We start from the raw sequence: 13685 nt of genomic DNA on the forward strand, positions 1-13685 counted from the left end.
AGACTAGCTAGCAGAAACAACGTAATAAAAATAAATAAATAAATAAGATAGAGAAACTAAAATGCCTTGTTCTTGCCTCAACATACAGATCAATCACTGCTATGCCAGGCCAAGCCCAGGCAGGTTCTCTGGGCAGAGAGACTTAGAAGAAAGGCTCCTAGTCTGCTGTCCCACTTCTCCTGGAGCAAGATGGGAGAGAAAAAGCAATTGAGTATTCCCGTTCTTCCTTCCAGGCTTCCCAAATCCCTTTTGACTCGGCAACCTCTCATTTGCTGGTGGTCTCAAGGTTGTCCTCTCCTACCACAGTATCGCATAACATAGTCCTGGTCTGTTAAGCTCTCCATGTAAAAGGCAAGACCAATGTGAGCTTGCCATATCCCAGGTCCCAGGAGCAAAGTCTCTTCACAGGAACACTGAGATGCCATATTTGTGTGTCCACATTTAAAGCTAAATTTAAGCCTAAAAAGACTGTCTTTTCTGAAGCTATTTTGAGACCAAAAAACATCCAGAGAAAGTCATTATCCAGATTTTGAAGGAAACAGTTCAATTAATAGTTCAGTGACACTTCAACTGCACTGTAAAGTCTCTAGGCCAAAACTACAATTACTGTAAAACAGAGCTGGTTTGATTTTCCTCATGGTTCTACATTTTGAGCATCTAAACCCTTTTGTTAAAAGCAAACCATCACACAGATTAGAAACTTTTCCTGTTCCTGCCCCCTGCCAAGCACTTGAATTTCCTTTCCATAGCACAGATAATCGCTCCCCCATACAACCCATCTTATATTCATCTCAAATAATCAGCATTTATTTCAAAGAGAAAACTGATACTGAGCTGTATCAAAACAGAGCCTCTGAAAACCAGCAAAGCATGGTTATGAGGAGCAAAAGGAAAGAAAACTTAGTTATCCCCAAGACAAATGTCATGCAATATTACCTTCTTTTCCAAGTTAACATATTTTCAAGAGGAAAGATTGAAAGTAATGGAAACATGAAATCTGCATGCAGTTCATGTAATATAAAGGGACCATTTTTAAGGCACTGTTTTTGCACATAGATGCTCAAAACAGCTCTGATGCATCTTCACAACACTGCAATTAAGTTTTCCTTTGTGAGCATTAGTTTTGGCAGCCAGATTACACCTAAAAACCTTCCGACATAGCCACATTATTGGAGCAGTCTCTTTTTATTAATTTTAAAGCACCATCAAGCCATTTCTGAATTATTAGTGAGAAAATTCTCCATTAAAAGTTGTATTTTCCTTACCTCCGCTAACCAAATTTAGTACTATTGATGTGGTAACAAAGATCACAAATACTGTAACAGTTGTGCTATTCTTCGACAACTGCTCCAAGCTGTACTATTTACAAATGCTACGTTTCCTTACTCAAAAAGGATAAAAGTTACCATGCCAGCAATTGCTATTTAYTTCACAATCATGACCTATATTTGCAATAATTAGCAATCAATTTTAGTTTAGAAATACTATCAAATATCTTTATTGTCTACTCATAGCATACTACAGTTGCTATATTATAGCAATATTCATAGTATTTGAAGTTATTAGGACACTTGTAACATGCAACACTGTACATAAAAAGCATGCAAGTCCAGAGCATATTGATTGTAATTAACCAAGTGAAAACATTTTGAGTCATTATATCTCACCCCAAGGGTATTAGAAGCAGGGTACCCAACTTTCAGTAAAAACACAGTTTTCTGTAATTCAAGTTATATTTTATTGCTTACATTTTTTCATAGATGCATAAAAACAAGAGATGCAGTATTTACTTGATTGTATAAATACAAGACCACTAACATTGAAAGACAGTTACATCTGATGGCCAGAAACATTTCAGGCTAATAATCAAATTATGTAATACAATGCATACCAACTTCAGAGAAGCTGAGAAGATTCAGGGTTTGAAGATGCAACACTTTTTATTCATTGTAGCTGAAAACATATATAGGAACACTGATGATCTGGGTTCCATTAAACACACCATGAAATCTATTGCCTTTATGACACTGTAAAGGCTTGATGACCTATTTGCTCTAAAGGTTGCAGACTGAACTAATCTCACTAAAAAGGCAATTGTTTTTCCCCCCTGAATACTGGTGACTTCATGGCAAATAAAGTCAAACTTCAGCAGATATAAAATGTAATTATTACACAATGTTATTACACAATGAAAAATCCAAAACTTCACCACTAGAGCAGTCCCTACTTGTGCAAGCACATCCATATAGTCTCCACATAGTCTCCCTATGAATTCTCGACCACAAGATTCAAACCTTAAACTGTAATACTGAAAGGCTCTGCAGTTAGGTAACTAGGTTTTGGAATTTAACTCCTTTTCCTTTATATTAGTCAAATATATAAAATGCAAGGCCTAGGACCCTACATTCCTATGCTGTAAGTGAAAAATAAAAGCATACAAGTGAAAAGTAACATAGGAAGAAATTTCGGTATTTTATGAAGTGCTCATCTCCTGCTTGAGGGTGTCTAGAAGAATGTCAAAACTGTATCTGCCCAGAAAGGGAAATACGCCACTTTTGAGATTTTTCCTACTTTTTTGCTCATTCTCCTCCTCTCCTGTTATTAATATAGTCTTCTCTGGCTTCCATAACACAATGCTTGAGAACACACGAAATGCAGATGCTCCCAGGACATTCATTATTTTGAACATGCTAAATGGGCAACCATCTTCAAAGCCTTTTACAACTCTTCCAAGCTTTGCATTTGCAGCTGTCAGAAACCTTCTATTCTGAAGTCCTTACATGTGCCTACCACTGCAATAGACTCCTATCTTCTTTACCTGTTTTCCCTGAAGGTACACTACCCAATTCCCATTCCTGAGCTCATTTATAAGATCTCCACGGTATACCTTTAAACTGCTTTTGGACACACTTCCATTACACTAAGTCAAATAGTTTACACATGCATTTTTTCTTTACAACTACCCTGTGCAGCTAACAGCAAGTGTTACTGAACCCAACCATTTAACAGAACTTAAAGATACTGAGGGGACATTTTTGTCCTTACACTTTGAGTATCACGCTATGAGCCATTCTTTCTCGAATGAAAACACAGGGCACCTTGTCTTTTCTACTGTAAATTATTATAGCAATTAGAAGGTCATCAACTATTATGCAAGTGAAACAAAGATGAAAACACATTTGAAAAGCAATACAAACAATTAGATTGAGTAAAGGACTGAAAACTATCATTTTAGCAGTTGGTTCTATCAGCAAATAATAAAACACTATGACTCAAAATACAACAAAACTCCAAATACAGAAACTGAATATTTTCAGCTTGCAAATTAACATTTAAAAAAAATCCTCTTTTAAGAATGCTTTACTTTTCTCCTTTTTCTTTTTATTTAAAGAGAACTTGAAAGCTGTCGCTAGTGTACAACCCTTATGTTCATCTTTCACGTCGTTTGAACTCTGCATCACATTTGCAGGAATGTGACCTTGTGAAGACTAGGTATGCCAATTTGTCATTGGATCACAACTACTTGCTTGACTGCAGAATATTTGAGAACAGGACTCCAATTTTTTAAGGAATTTTTATCCAGGAACAAAGACTAAAGCAGACCTGGGGGCACAGTCACACTGCCTCTCAGAACAACTCAATCACACATTAACTGGCCATGTTAGAGAGATACGCTGTTCTCCTACTTTGCCATAGTGTTTTGACTCTTTTTAATATAAAGAATTAAAACAAAGAAAAAAAAAAGAAAGCATTTTATCTCCTTTTACTGTTGGAATAAGGCCTCCCAGTAATCAGACAAAAGCTGAACCTATGCATCCGTAGCTAATTATAGCCTCCCTTTGGGTGCACAGTATTTAGGTACAGCAGCTCTGTTGCATCTGAATTTCGAGTGTCCGACAGGATTGCATTCATCAGCAAGCATAATCCCCACTGCTACTGAGCGCTGTGGTCATCTCATCCCTGTGCACACTCAAATCACATTAACAGTGTTAATTTCAAATTTCTAAGTGACTGATTCCTACTTAAAAGGTAACACGTTTGGCAGGAGGAACAAACAAACTGGCTTCTGCTCATCTTCCACAGCTAAGAAATATAATTCTACAACAACTAACAACAAATAGCAAAGGTTCTTACCTTTTTATATCCTAGTGTTACCTTTGACAAACCAAAAACTCTGGCAAATATTTGAGTTAAAGAAATACAGTTTAAGCCAAATCCTCTTGAAGACTTAACACACTTTTTTTTCCCCCCTCTTCTGAACAGTTCACAACACCAGCTCACAGACACCAACCGACAAAAGCTTGGATTTACACATACAGCTGAAGACTTAGATAGCAGGTTAAGAGTTGAAGAACTGAATCCAGATGATGGCTAGCACATAGTCCCAAAGCCTTACCGACCAGATTCTCTATCACCACAAGGAACCAAAGACATTCCTCACTCACTCACATTTCTTTCTAAATTTAAAAGTTTTCTACTTTCACTGGCAAAAAACTAAAGATTTCCCACAAAGATAGGTAGTTTTGATGAATAATGCTGAAAGACTAAGCTTTGCCCTTCAGGTCAGGCCAATAGGAGAGTTGCACTAAAGCAGATTGTTCTAGTAACTTAAAGATAATCTGTTAACAAAACCAGCGTATGTGCTAACAGCCCTTTAGGATTGCCAATGTCTTTCTAGCATCACTGGCGTCCTGCACTACCAGCTAGTCCTTAGGACTATAATTCTGTAATCAGAAATCATTCTGAAGAACGGAAAGGATTTTCACTTACCCCATGAAATCCCATGACGGAAGAACTTCATAGGGACTGGAGTCCTCCTGAGCCCCTCTGTGCTTCTTACACTTTAGCATGTTGTCAGCCTGTGGGACTGAGAGGGGTGGAAAGCTTTTTTCATTAGTAAAGCAAAGGTTACTGGGCAGAGATTAAGGCACGTTCTTGGCCACCTTTGTCTCAAATACAAGCATCATTCACCGGCAGAGATAAACTTCCCAGCCTAAGAGCCAAATACAATTGTGTTTCTCATCTGCTGCAGCCTCAGAGCTTCATGGTAGCGAGAGACTTCTCTAGATCCAAGGTCCCAGCAAAAGGAGAGAAGGAAAATAAGAGCATCGCACAAACCCCAAGACACTAGAGAACCTCTGTAAATATTCTTTTTGCAGAGAAGAGAAGGCAAAAAAGGTATTCCATCCCTCAAATTAACAAAATATATCATTACCTTTCAAAGGTGACTTAAGTCTTCATTTTTTTGGGACAGATGTTTGGAATATTTATCCATGATTTACATCAGGAGGAGGAGTGCCTGCATTCCTCCTTTCCTCAGGGATTCATTTCAGTACCTGGGACTGGGGAGAGACACGAAGAAAGGCCTTTCATGAAGTTTTGTCTGCTGGTCCTGCAGCATCACAGAACTTACTCCTGAAACATGTAGAGTCTCACTGGTTTCACACAGCAGTCCAGTGTGCTACCAACTGGGGAAAAAAAGTGTCAGGGAGGACAACCCTCAACAATCAGGTCATGCTTGTCTGCACTAGGCCTACAGTATTGGACAAGCAGCCTAAAGATCTCCCAGAGGGCCACCTCTGCTGACCATTTAAATTTGCAAATTACAAGTGTCCTGCCTCAGTCTGAAAGCTCTGCTGACTGCGAGTTTCCAGGACTCTTATGGGACTGCTCAGCTCTAGCTGCATCCTTCCCCTGTGGGCATCTCCTACAGGGAGACTCTGAATTTCAAACATAACAAAACTCTCTTCTAATTTGAGTCTTGTACCCTCTTCCTCACTAGTGTTTTCTCTGGCTGTGTCAGTAGCTTGCAGACTAATTCCTAGAGCCTCTGTAAAGAAAACCAGGATATAATTCAGCACATTGATAGTATAGTTAGCATGGATTACTTTTATTGCTAAATTGGCAGTTACTCAAGGAGTAGGGGCTTAGGTGGGTCCAGTTGACTGATGATACTGATAAAAAAATTACTCTTAGGATTTAAGATGGTAAACATAGGATGATCATGGGATATCACTTCCAGTTCCACATGCTCGAGTATTTGCAGAAGAGACCTGCGGTAGTAAAGGCAAGAGAAAGTATCACACTGACAACAGCTCTAATATAGATTAGGAAGGGAGGAGGAGGAGAAGCTCTACATAACAAAAATGATGGTAAAAATAAGCATATCAACAGAAGAAACTACCAGCTTGTTGCATTTTAGGAAGATCATCAGTCCTTAACTGAGAGGCAAAGCTTATTCTCAGAGTCTTCAATAACATTGGCCTATCTCCAAATTTCACTAGTTTACTAGCAATAAAGAGCCAGAGCAGCAACACAATTCATCCCCAGCAGTTGCTCAGTATTTTTGTCCCATAACAGTTTATCAAGATGGGGCACCAGCTGCAGAATATTCAGTGAGTAAGATTCAGGACATCGGTCATCAAAACAAACCTTGGAAAAGACATTTCTGTAAGGACCAGGAGTACTGCCAGTATCCATAAACAAAATGGAGGTTATTTACAAAGCTCCTTGACTTTTCAGCATCACTGTGATGACCAACCATCTGCAGAAAAATGAACGAAGGTGCTGATTACCAGATAACATGCAGATACTGTTTCTGCGACTTTAAGGTTTTGCTGAGCTTTCCTAAGATGTGGGACTACACAACCATTTCCATACCTGAGACAGTTACACCAAGTTATATTAATATGTTTTTATTATGATTTTAAACCCAAATCAAGACTAATATATTTCCTGATACTACATATCAGTTTCAACAGTCTTAGATGACCTTTGCCAAAGAATTAAAGTGATTACTTAATTCCTGTCAGGCATTCATATGGACTGATTTAAAGAAATACTCTTTAATATGTAAGAGCAATGCATATTGTGGCTGTTGTTTTAACACTCACTTCTCTCTTCATTAAGGCTCTCCTGGATTGTATGTAAATTAAGATTACTTAATCCTCAGTGATTCCCCTCAAGACAAATGATTTGCATGAAATTTAGTTTGTTCTTTAAGTACTGTGCACTGGCCCCAGTTTCACTGAATTTATTTGCTCTTTTCCTTTTCACCTACTCTGTCAAAACAAAAAAACACCCAAACCAACCAACAACAACAACAAAAAACCCAACCAAACCCAAACCACAAACAAGAACAAGCAAAAAAACCCCAACACCAAACCAAAACCAAAACAGACCCCAAAACACCACAACAATGACAGACTACATTTAAAATAATGGCCAGGAAGATGAAGTCCCCCAAAGAACTGTCAGTCTCAGGTGCACAGCCAGTGTTTTAAACTTTCTACTTGCTCCCCACAGCCTGGTTTTGTTCACCTTCTGAAAACAGAGAACATCATCTCTTGATTTTGCAAGCTTTTTATGTGCTTAGTTGTAAAAGACACCCTGGCAGGCAATATTTAGCACAGCAGTTGAGACTATTTAAACATTTTCAGAAGAGAGTATTTAATGTTTTGATATTCACAAGTTTGATCAGCCATAGATGCCACTTTCCTACTTTTATAATACACAATTTGAAAAAATAGATATCCTACCTCTTGACACTGATGCACAGATTTCGTAACACTGCTCAGAAATTTAAATCAACAATCGTTATACTTGCCACCGAAATACTATCCCAGTGATAGGAACCCATTTGGAATCTAGCGACAATTTTATTTAAGAAGAAGAAGAAGAAAAAAAAGAAAACTTTATAACTCATTATGGTTGGTGCCAAACTTGGCACTGGTGTGAATGGTTTGCCAAAACTGAATTATTCAATTAATTCTGAAAAAAGTCAGTTTGAGGGGTCTTCAGACAAGATTGCATAAAACAGATAAATGATATAGAAGGTTGTATTATATACTCAGTTTTTTGGGGTTTTTTTCAAATCTTGATTTTCCCAACAGCCAAAAAAATGCTTAACATTCTCCATGTATATCTGAAACCTTCAGAACATATGCTTTACCAATACTGTCTTGGAACTGCATTTTGATTTCAATTCATGGTGAAAAAAGATGACATAAAAACTAACATAAAGAATAAAAAAAAAAAATTGAGCAACTGAAATAGCTTTGTAACCTGAACTCCAAAAAAATTAAATCCCTCCTATAGAGTAACTAGCCCTTGAATTATTAGAGGCAGAACAACCAAGACCTAACACTGTATAACCTTACCTTCAGGAAAGGTATTCTAGACTTTTCACTGAAGAAAAAATTGAAATGGCCAAAGCTCACCTGGAAGAAACTGTTAAAAAAAAAAAGTAGTGCCCTTTTTGTAGACAGGAGAGAAGTTCCTTTCCTTGTTAATGACTTAAAAGACTTCTCTAGAGCTATAGAAACTAAATACATGCTTTAGTATTGCACATTAGCATCACTGTAAAATTAAGTCTCATTTCTCCTGCAAGACCGGCTTCGAAACACCAAGAGACAGACCCTGGCTCCCCCAGAGCCAGGGAACAGGCAGCAAAGTTCAGCAGCAGCAGAGAGGCTAGGCATCTTCCTGGGCGGTTTGAAGCACAGCTTCAAGCACTGCTCTGGACGTGGGCCAAATGCTCTGAACTGATACTTGGTCACTTTGGCTGGAGTCAGAAATGATTCAGTATGGTGCTGGTCCACATCATTACTTTGCAGGCTACAGAAACGGGCATGCGTTACTCATACTAGTCTGGTTGGTTACACTGACATTGCTGACTGCAGTAACAGTTTTTGATAGCCACTGGTTAAGAGCTGCCACAGTTTATATGTGATCATGCAATAGTTGTACGCTGAAGCGCAAGAACCTGTCCTAGGGAACACAAGCTGACTCATCTTCAGGGACAGGGCAGAAATATCAAGCCTATAAAGCAAGGCAAGAGAGCAAGAAATGGGAGTACAAAGCAACACAGATTGAGACGTACTGGGCAAATTAGAAGAGGATTAAAAAAAATCAGTGTCTTCTAAATAAAAAAGCAATAGTAGGGAAGTACAGCTTTCTGGATTCTAATGTCAAGAATATTTAAATTGCTACTTTCCATATTCTGCTTGAAAATAAACTGAGCAAAACTGTTCTTGGTGTACAGAAAGCTACATTCATCTCTCATGGTAGGTTTTATTACTAGCATTGAAAATAGGTTATTAACATAGAGGCAGCAAGAAGAAAAGCTGGACTAACTGTAATTATTCCCCACCCCCACCCCACTCTTTCCCTCACTTCTAAATTCTCCATGGACACACAGACCAAAGTGTATGACACATTAGAAAGTAAACAAAATCATACATTTAAAATGTATTTGAATTTATGTACAGTAGTTAGCGTTCATGACTGTTTCATACTCCCTGCAATTATGTTCTTTGTAAGGTGAGCATTTAATTTTTTCTACCAAATCTTCCAAAGAAAAACCAAAAAATGAGTGGTGGAATCAAGGATTAAGAAGTTATCACATTCATTAAAACTTTGAGAGTTTTAGTAGTAAACCTAGGAGATTCTTCTATGAAGTTCCATAAATAAATGGTGGCAACATGTATATATTGCAATTTTATTTCATTCGCTCAAACAAAACGTTAGCATGTAAGAAATTTAAAAGGACAATATGGTAAAAATAGCAGAGAATGAACTGAGAAACTAAAAAGAAGGTAAACCTAAATGCATGAAAATTCAACATTCATTAGTGATCATCTTCAGTTTTGATTGACACTTGATGCTTGATAACTTTTCAAAACAATGAACTGGAAATCATTATGACTATCTGAAGAGATTTCAGCACCAGCACTAAGATTTTTACATTCAGTTTGTTTGCAGTTGACTTGTTAGCCACTTGTGTATAGTACAGGTTTATCACAGATCAGATCACAGTGTTGAGGAAAGCAGTGCCTTCCTGGAATTAGAAAGGATCCCCTAGACTGTACTCAGCTTAAGACATCCGTTGTACAAAAGCACAGAACCACCACGATATGGTTTTTAAAGAACTTAGTTACCAGTAAGCAAAATAATCTTAGCTTCTGTAGTTCATTTTAAATACTGAAATCTCTGGAAATGGTGCAACTGTCAGTATGACAGGAAATGTTTACCGTAATCTTTAATTCAATCAGATATTCTGGAAAGAACCAATTCAGCAATTTGGGATTACAGAAAGTATGTATGTAGAAGCAGCACAAAAGAAGACATCCGATCCGTTTTCTTTTAAACAGAAATCATGTTAATTTTAGACCAAGGCACGAAACGTTTAGTGCATAAGCCAGTTCCTTGCACAATCTAGTAGTTCATCATTTAATTTTGGACCACTGATACCCATCACACTATTCCACTATACTACTCCTGAACTTTCCTAACAAACAAATGAAACATGATTTCTGACAAGGGTAAACTTCCTTAATGTTGAAAATGTCCTTGTAAAACAAAACGTTATATCAACAAAGATGAAAATGCCTCCTCTTATTTTGAGAAAAACAGTACTTTACAAGCTTACTACAGATTTTTTTTAATGCCTTCAACAAATGCATGCAGAAAAGTGGTTTTTTTGTTTTTTGTTTTTTGTTTTTAAAAAAGGATTAATAAATTGAGTTAGGCAATATTTCCACTGTAGTCTTGTCTTAGAATTTGAATCTATAGAAACAGGAAATATTTGAACTGGAGAAAAAATTCTGATTCAAGCCTTTTCGAAGCAGTAAGTGCTGTTTTGCTTTGGTGTTCAGCACTTAAGAGGGTATGTTATTGAAAGCATTTGTTCTAGTGGAGCTGCATATACTTTTAAGCTGAAACATTAATCTCCAAAAGTCGTAAGTAAACTTTTCTTTTGGATCAGCACAGATCACAAAGCAAACATGGCACTGTTACAGCTCAGAAAAATTGACAGTGCAAAGGAAAAGGGAAGATTTACCTCCGCATTTTTTTTTTCCAAAGCACTACAGATCCAGTTTACCGGATTTCTATCTACTGAACTGTACCACATCAAAAAAATTTCTACAAGTGTTAAATATGAAAACCCTGGGAAGAAGAAGGGTTTCATCTCCCCTGAAAATGATTCTCAAATTATTGACTGAAGCCAATGGCAGACCACTGTTATTTTTCAGGGTTTGGGTTATGCGTGGGGTTGGGGCTTTTTTGTTTATTTATTTATTTTGAAAGGAGGGTGGCAGATTGGTTGGAGGGAAAAGGGGACAATTACTGTGACCTGATGCTCCATTGTTCTAATGTAACTGCTGTCCTGTTTCATCAGGCAATCAAAAAAGGACTCTCAGAAAACAGTGAAGCAAGGGGGCATGGCAAAAAGGTAGTGGACAGTGCACTTACACAGGTGCATCCTTAGTAATTTAAAGGTCCAAATGTTTGTTTTCTCACCTAGAAATGAGTTAGATTCACATGGGAGTTCCAGAACCTTTATGGAAGTATTAGTGAATTTCAAATATAAAACTGAAAAAAATGATACAAAAAGGATTAAGTACCTGGTTCCATTAACATGGTTACTGATAAAAGTCACGTTTTCCTCATTACTACACATGCATGTAATATGAAGAAAAAGTGTAGAAAGTAATAAAAATGTGTCACCTTCCCCCTCCCTTACCCCGCATTTTTCTGGGCATAAATTAAGCCTTAAAAATGAAAAGGCTACTTAATATTTGTGACATGCAATTTTTCTTTTAATTAAAAAGCTGACTCTGTTGTGTTACATTACAAAAATGTCCACATGCATAAATCTAAAAAAAGCCCAAAAATCTACTGTAAATCTACAACATACTAATGATTTACATTTGACTGCTGATTCGCATTATGTAGAAGTCTTAGATTTGGTAAAGCATTGTAACAATGTAGGAAGGCATCTACATCTTTAATCTCTGAACTGTATTTGCTTTTTTTTTTTCCTATAAAATTGCATGAAGGCTAACTAGAGAGGCTTCCTATCATAAATTCCAAAATCTTGATATGTCATCACTGTCTAGGTCATTCACTTACAAATATTGCCCTTTAAAAGCACACATTTCTAATTGTTCCATATTTTTTGATCTGAACTTATACATGTCTGATCTTTCAAATTGTTCACAGAAATACCAGATATGATAGGAAGACAAACCTGAGATACACTTGAAGTACAACAGTATAACTTGCTAAATCCTTCATTAATAAAGAAAACCTCTCTGAAAAGCCTTCCCAAGCTTTTCCCTGTTTTTTTTTTTAAACAACAAATTCTGAAACATGTGCAATTTTATCTTGACATGAGAATATTTCAAAGCACTGTGATCTTGTCTGATAGGTGTAGGAATTTCTGCATATTCGTTACAGTAACTTTAAGACTCTTTTCCACCCTGCTGTAAAGGTCAGAAAAAAGCTGCAAACTAGGAGGGAAATAGCATGTCATCAGAGTGATGCGTCTGAAGCTTTTCAGAATATGTTGTTTCTCCCTCCTTCCAAGTGTCTGTCTCCATTTTCTTTTAACAGCTCACAAAATGTAGTCGGTTTTATACCAAGTTAAAGAGTCACATCAGCTTAGTACTAGTCTTTCTATGCGGTATTCGACTTGCTCAGTTCCTGCCTGATAGCTGGAGAGAAAGAGAGATAAAATAATAAATCAAACATCCTAAGTCAAGGAAGAAAGCCAGAATACACAGTAACCTTTTAAAGAAAACTCATCTTGCTAAAAACTATCTCATAAAAGGAATAAGCTATATGTAAAATAGCTTGATGTGATTTAACACAGTGTCATTCTCAACCAGGCAGAACCTCTTTTCCTACAGTAAAGTTTTTGTTTTTAGTTCTGCATCTCCAACAAAGCCAGTATCTTACTTGATGACAATCATTACTCATTGAGATATCGTCATTTTTGTTTTTTGTTGGTGTGGGTCTTTTTCTTTTTTAAAGAGAGCCTCAGGGCCCTATGTTGTTTGCATCATGATGTTCTAAAGGGCTGTGGTACACAGCACAGTCCAAATATTAATAAAAAAGAAACCGCTTATATTAAACATACAGTTATTGATCAAAGTATGGGAAAAAAGCACTGTATTCTCTGTAATGCAAGACCAGTCGGCTCTTTCTACCGTATCAGTTGATCACATCAGCTATTTTACCAGTAGCAGTAAGTTTCAACATGGCCTTTTTTCATACTTCATTTTGGCCTCTTCCATAAAGACAAAAAAACCCACACACGTCATCTTGGCTTCTTCCACAGGGACCAAAAAAACCCCAAACAAAAAACATCACCACACCAAGGTAGCGGTAAACAAAACAAACAGCTCTACACACACATTATATATAGATGTATGTATGTATGTATGTATGTATGTATAGCGTGTTTTATTTACTTCCTTTTATGTTAAAATGAAGAAAATTATATTGTGTTAAGAATTGTGGAAAATCTTTTTCTGTGAATCTTATGCTTGAGACCAAATATGAGAAGACCGAAAGCTGGAAGCAACAAGCATAGTCTGAACATTAATAGTTTAGAAATATGCATCCTAACAACTCTGGATTAATTACAAAAACAACCCACCTACAACCCCATGATATTAAGGATAACTGTAAATCACTCAACCAGCATACAGCCAACCACTTGTAGAAGACACTACTCAGTGTCAGTGTGCTACTAAAAAAAACCCCAAACCAAAAAAAAACCAAACAAAAACACCCCAAACACACCCCCCCACCACCACCACACACAACACAAGAGAGGAAGTAAAACATACTTACACAAGCACACCAATTAGAATGGATTTGGCACAAATGAAAATATG

The 13685-nt window shown here is 37.1% G+C and overlaps 1 protein-coding gene across 4 annotated transcripts in view; it reads right to left on the minus strand.

Moving 5' to 3' along the window:
- Window positions 1–9472: 9472 nt before the first annotated feature.
- The window catches only part of ENAH (ENAH, actin regulator), a 53482-nt gene continuing 49269 nt past the window's right edge, over window positions 9473–13685 (minus strand). For all 4 annotated transcript variants that reach the window (XM_026060457.1, XM_026060455.1, XM_026060456.1 and 1 more), the window contains one exon: window positions 9473–12497. In XM_026060457.1, coding sequence (XP_025916242.1) covers window positions 12460–12497 — 38 coding nt within the window. In that variant the 3' untranslated portion in view covers window positions 9473–12459. The remainder of the gene's footprint in view (window positions 12498–13685) is intronic.

Source organism: Apteryx rowi, unplaced genomic scaffold, assembly GCF_003343035.1.
Source record: "Apteryx rowi isolate R43461 unplaced genomic scaffold, aptRow1 scaffold_169, whole genome shotgun sequence".
Lineage (NCBI taxonomy): Eukaryota > Metazoa > Chordata > Aves > Apterygiformes > Apterygidae > Apteryx > Apteryx rowi.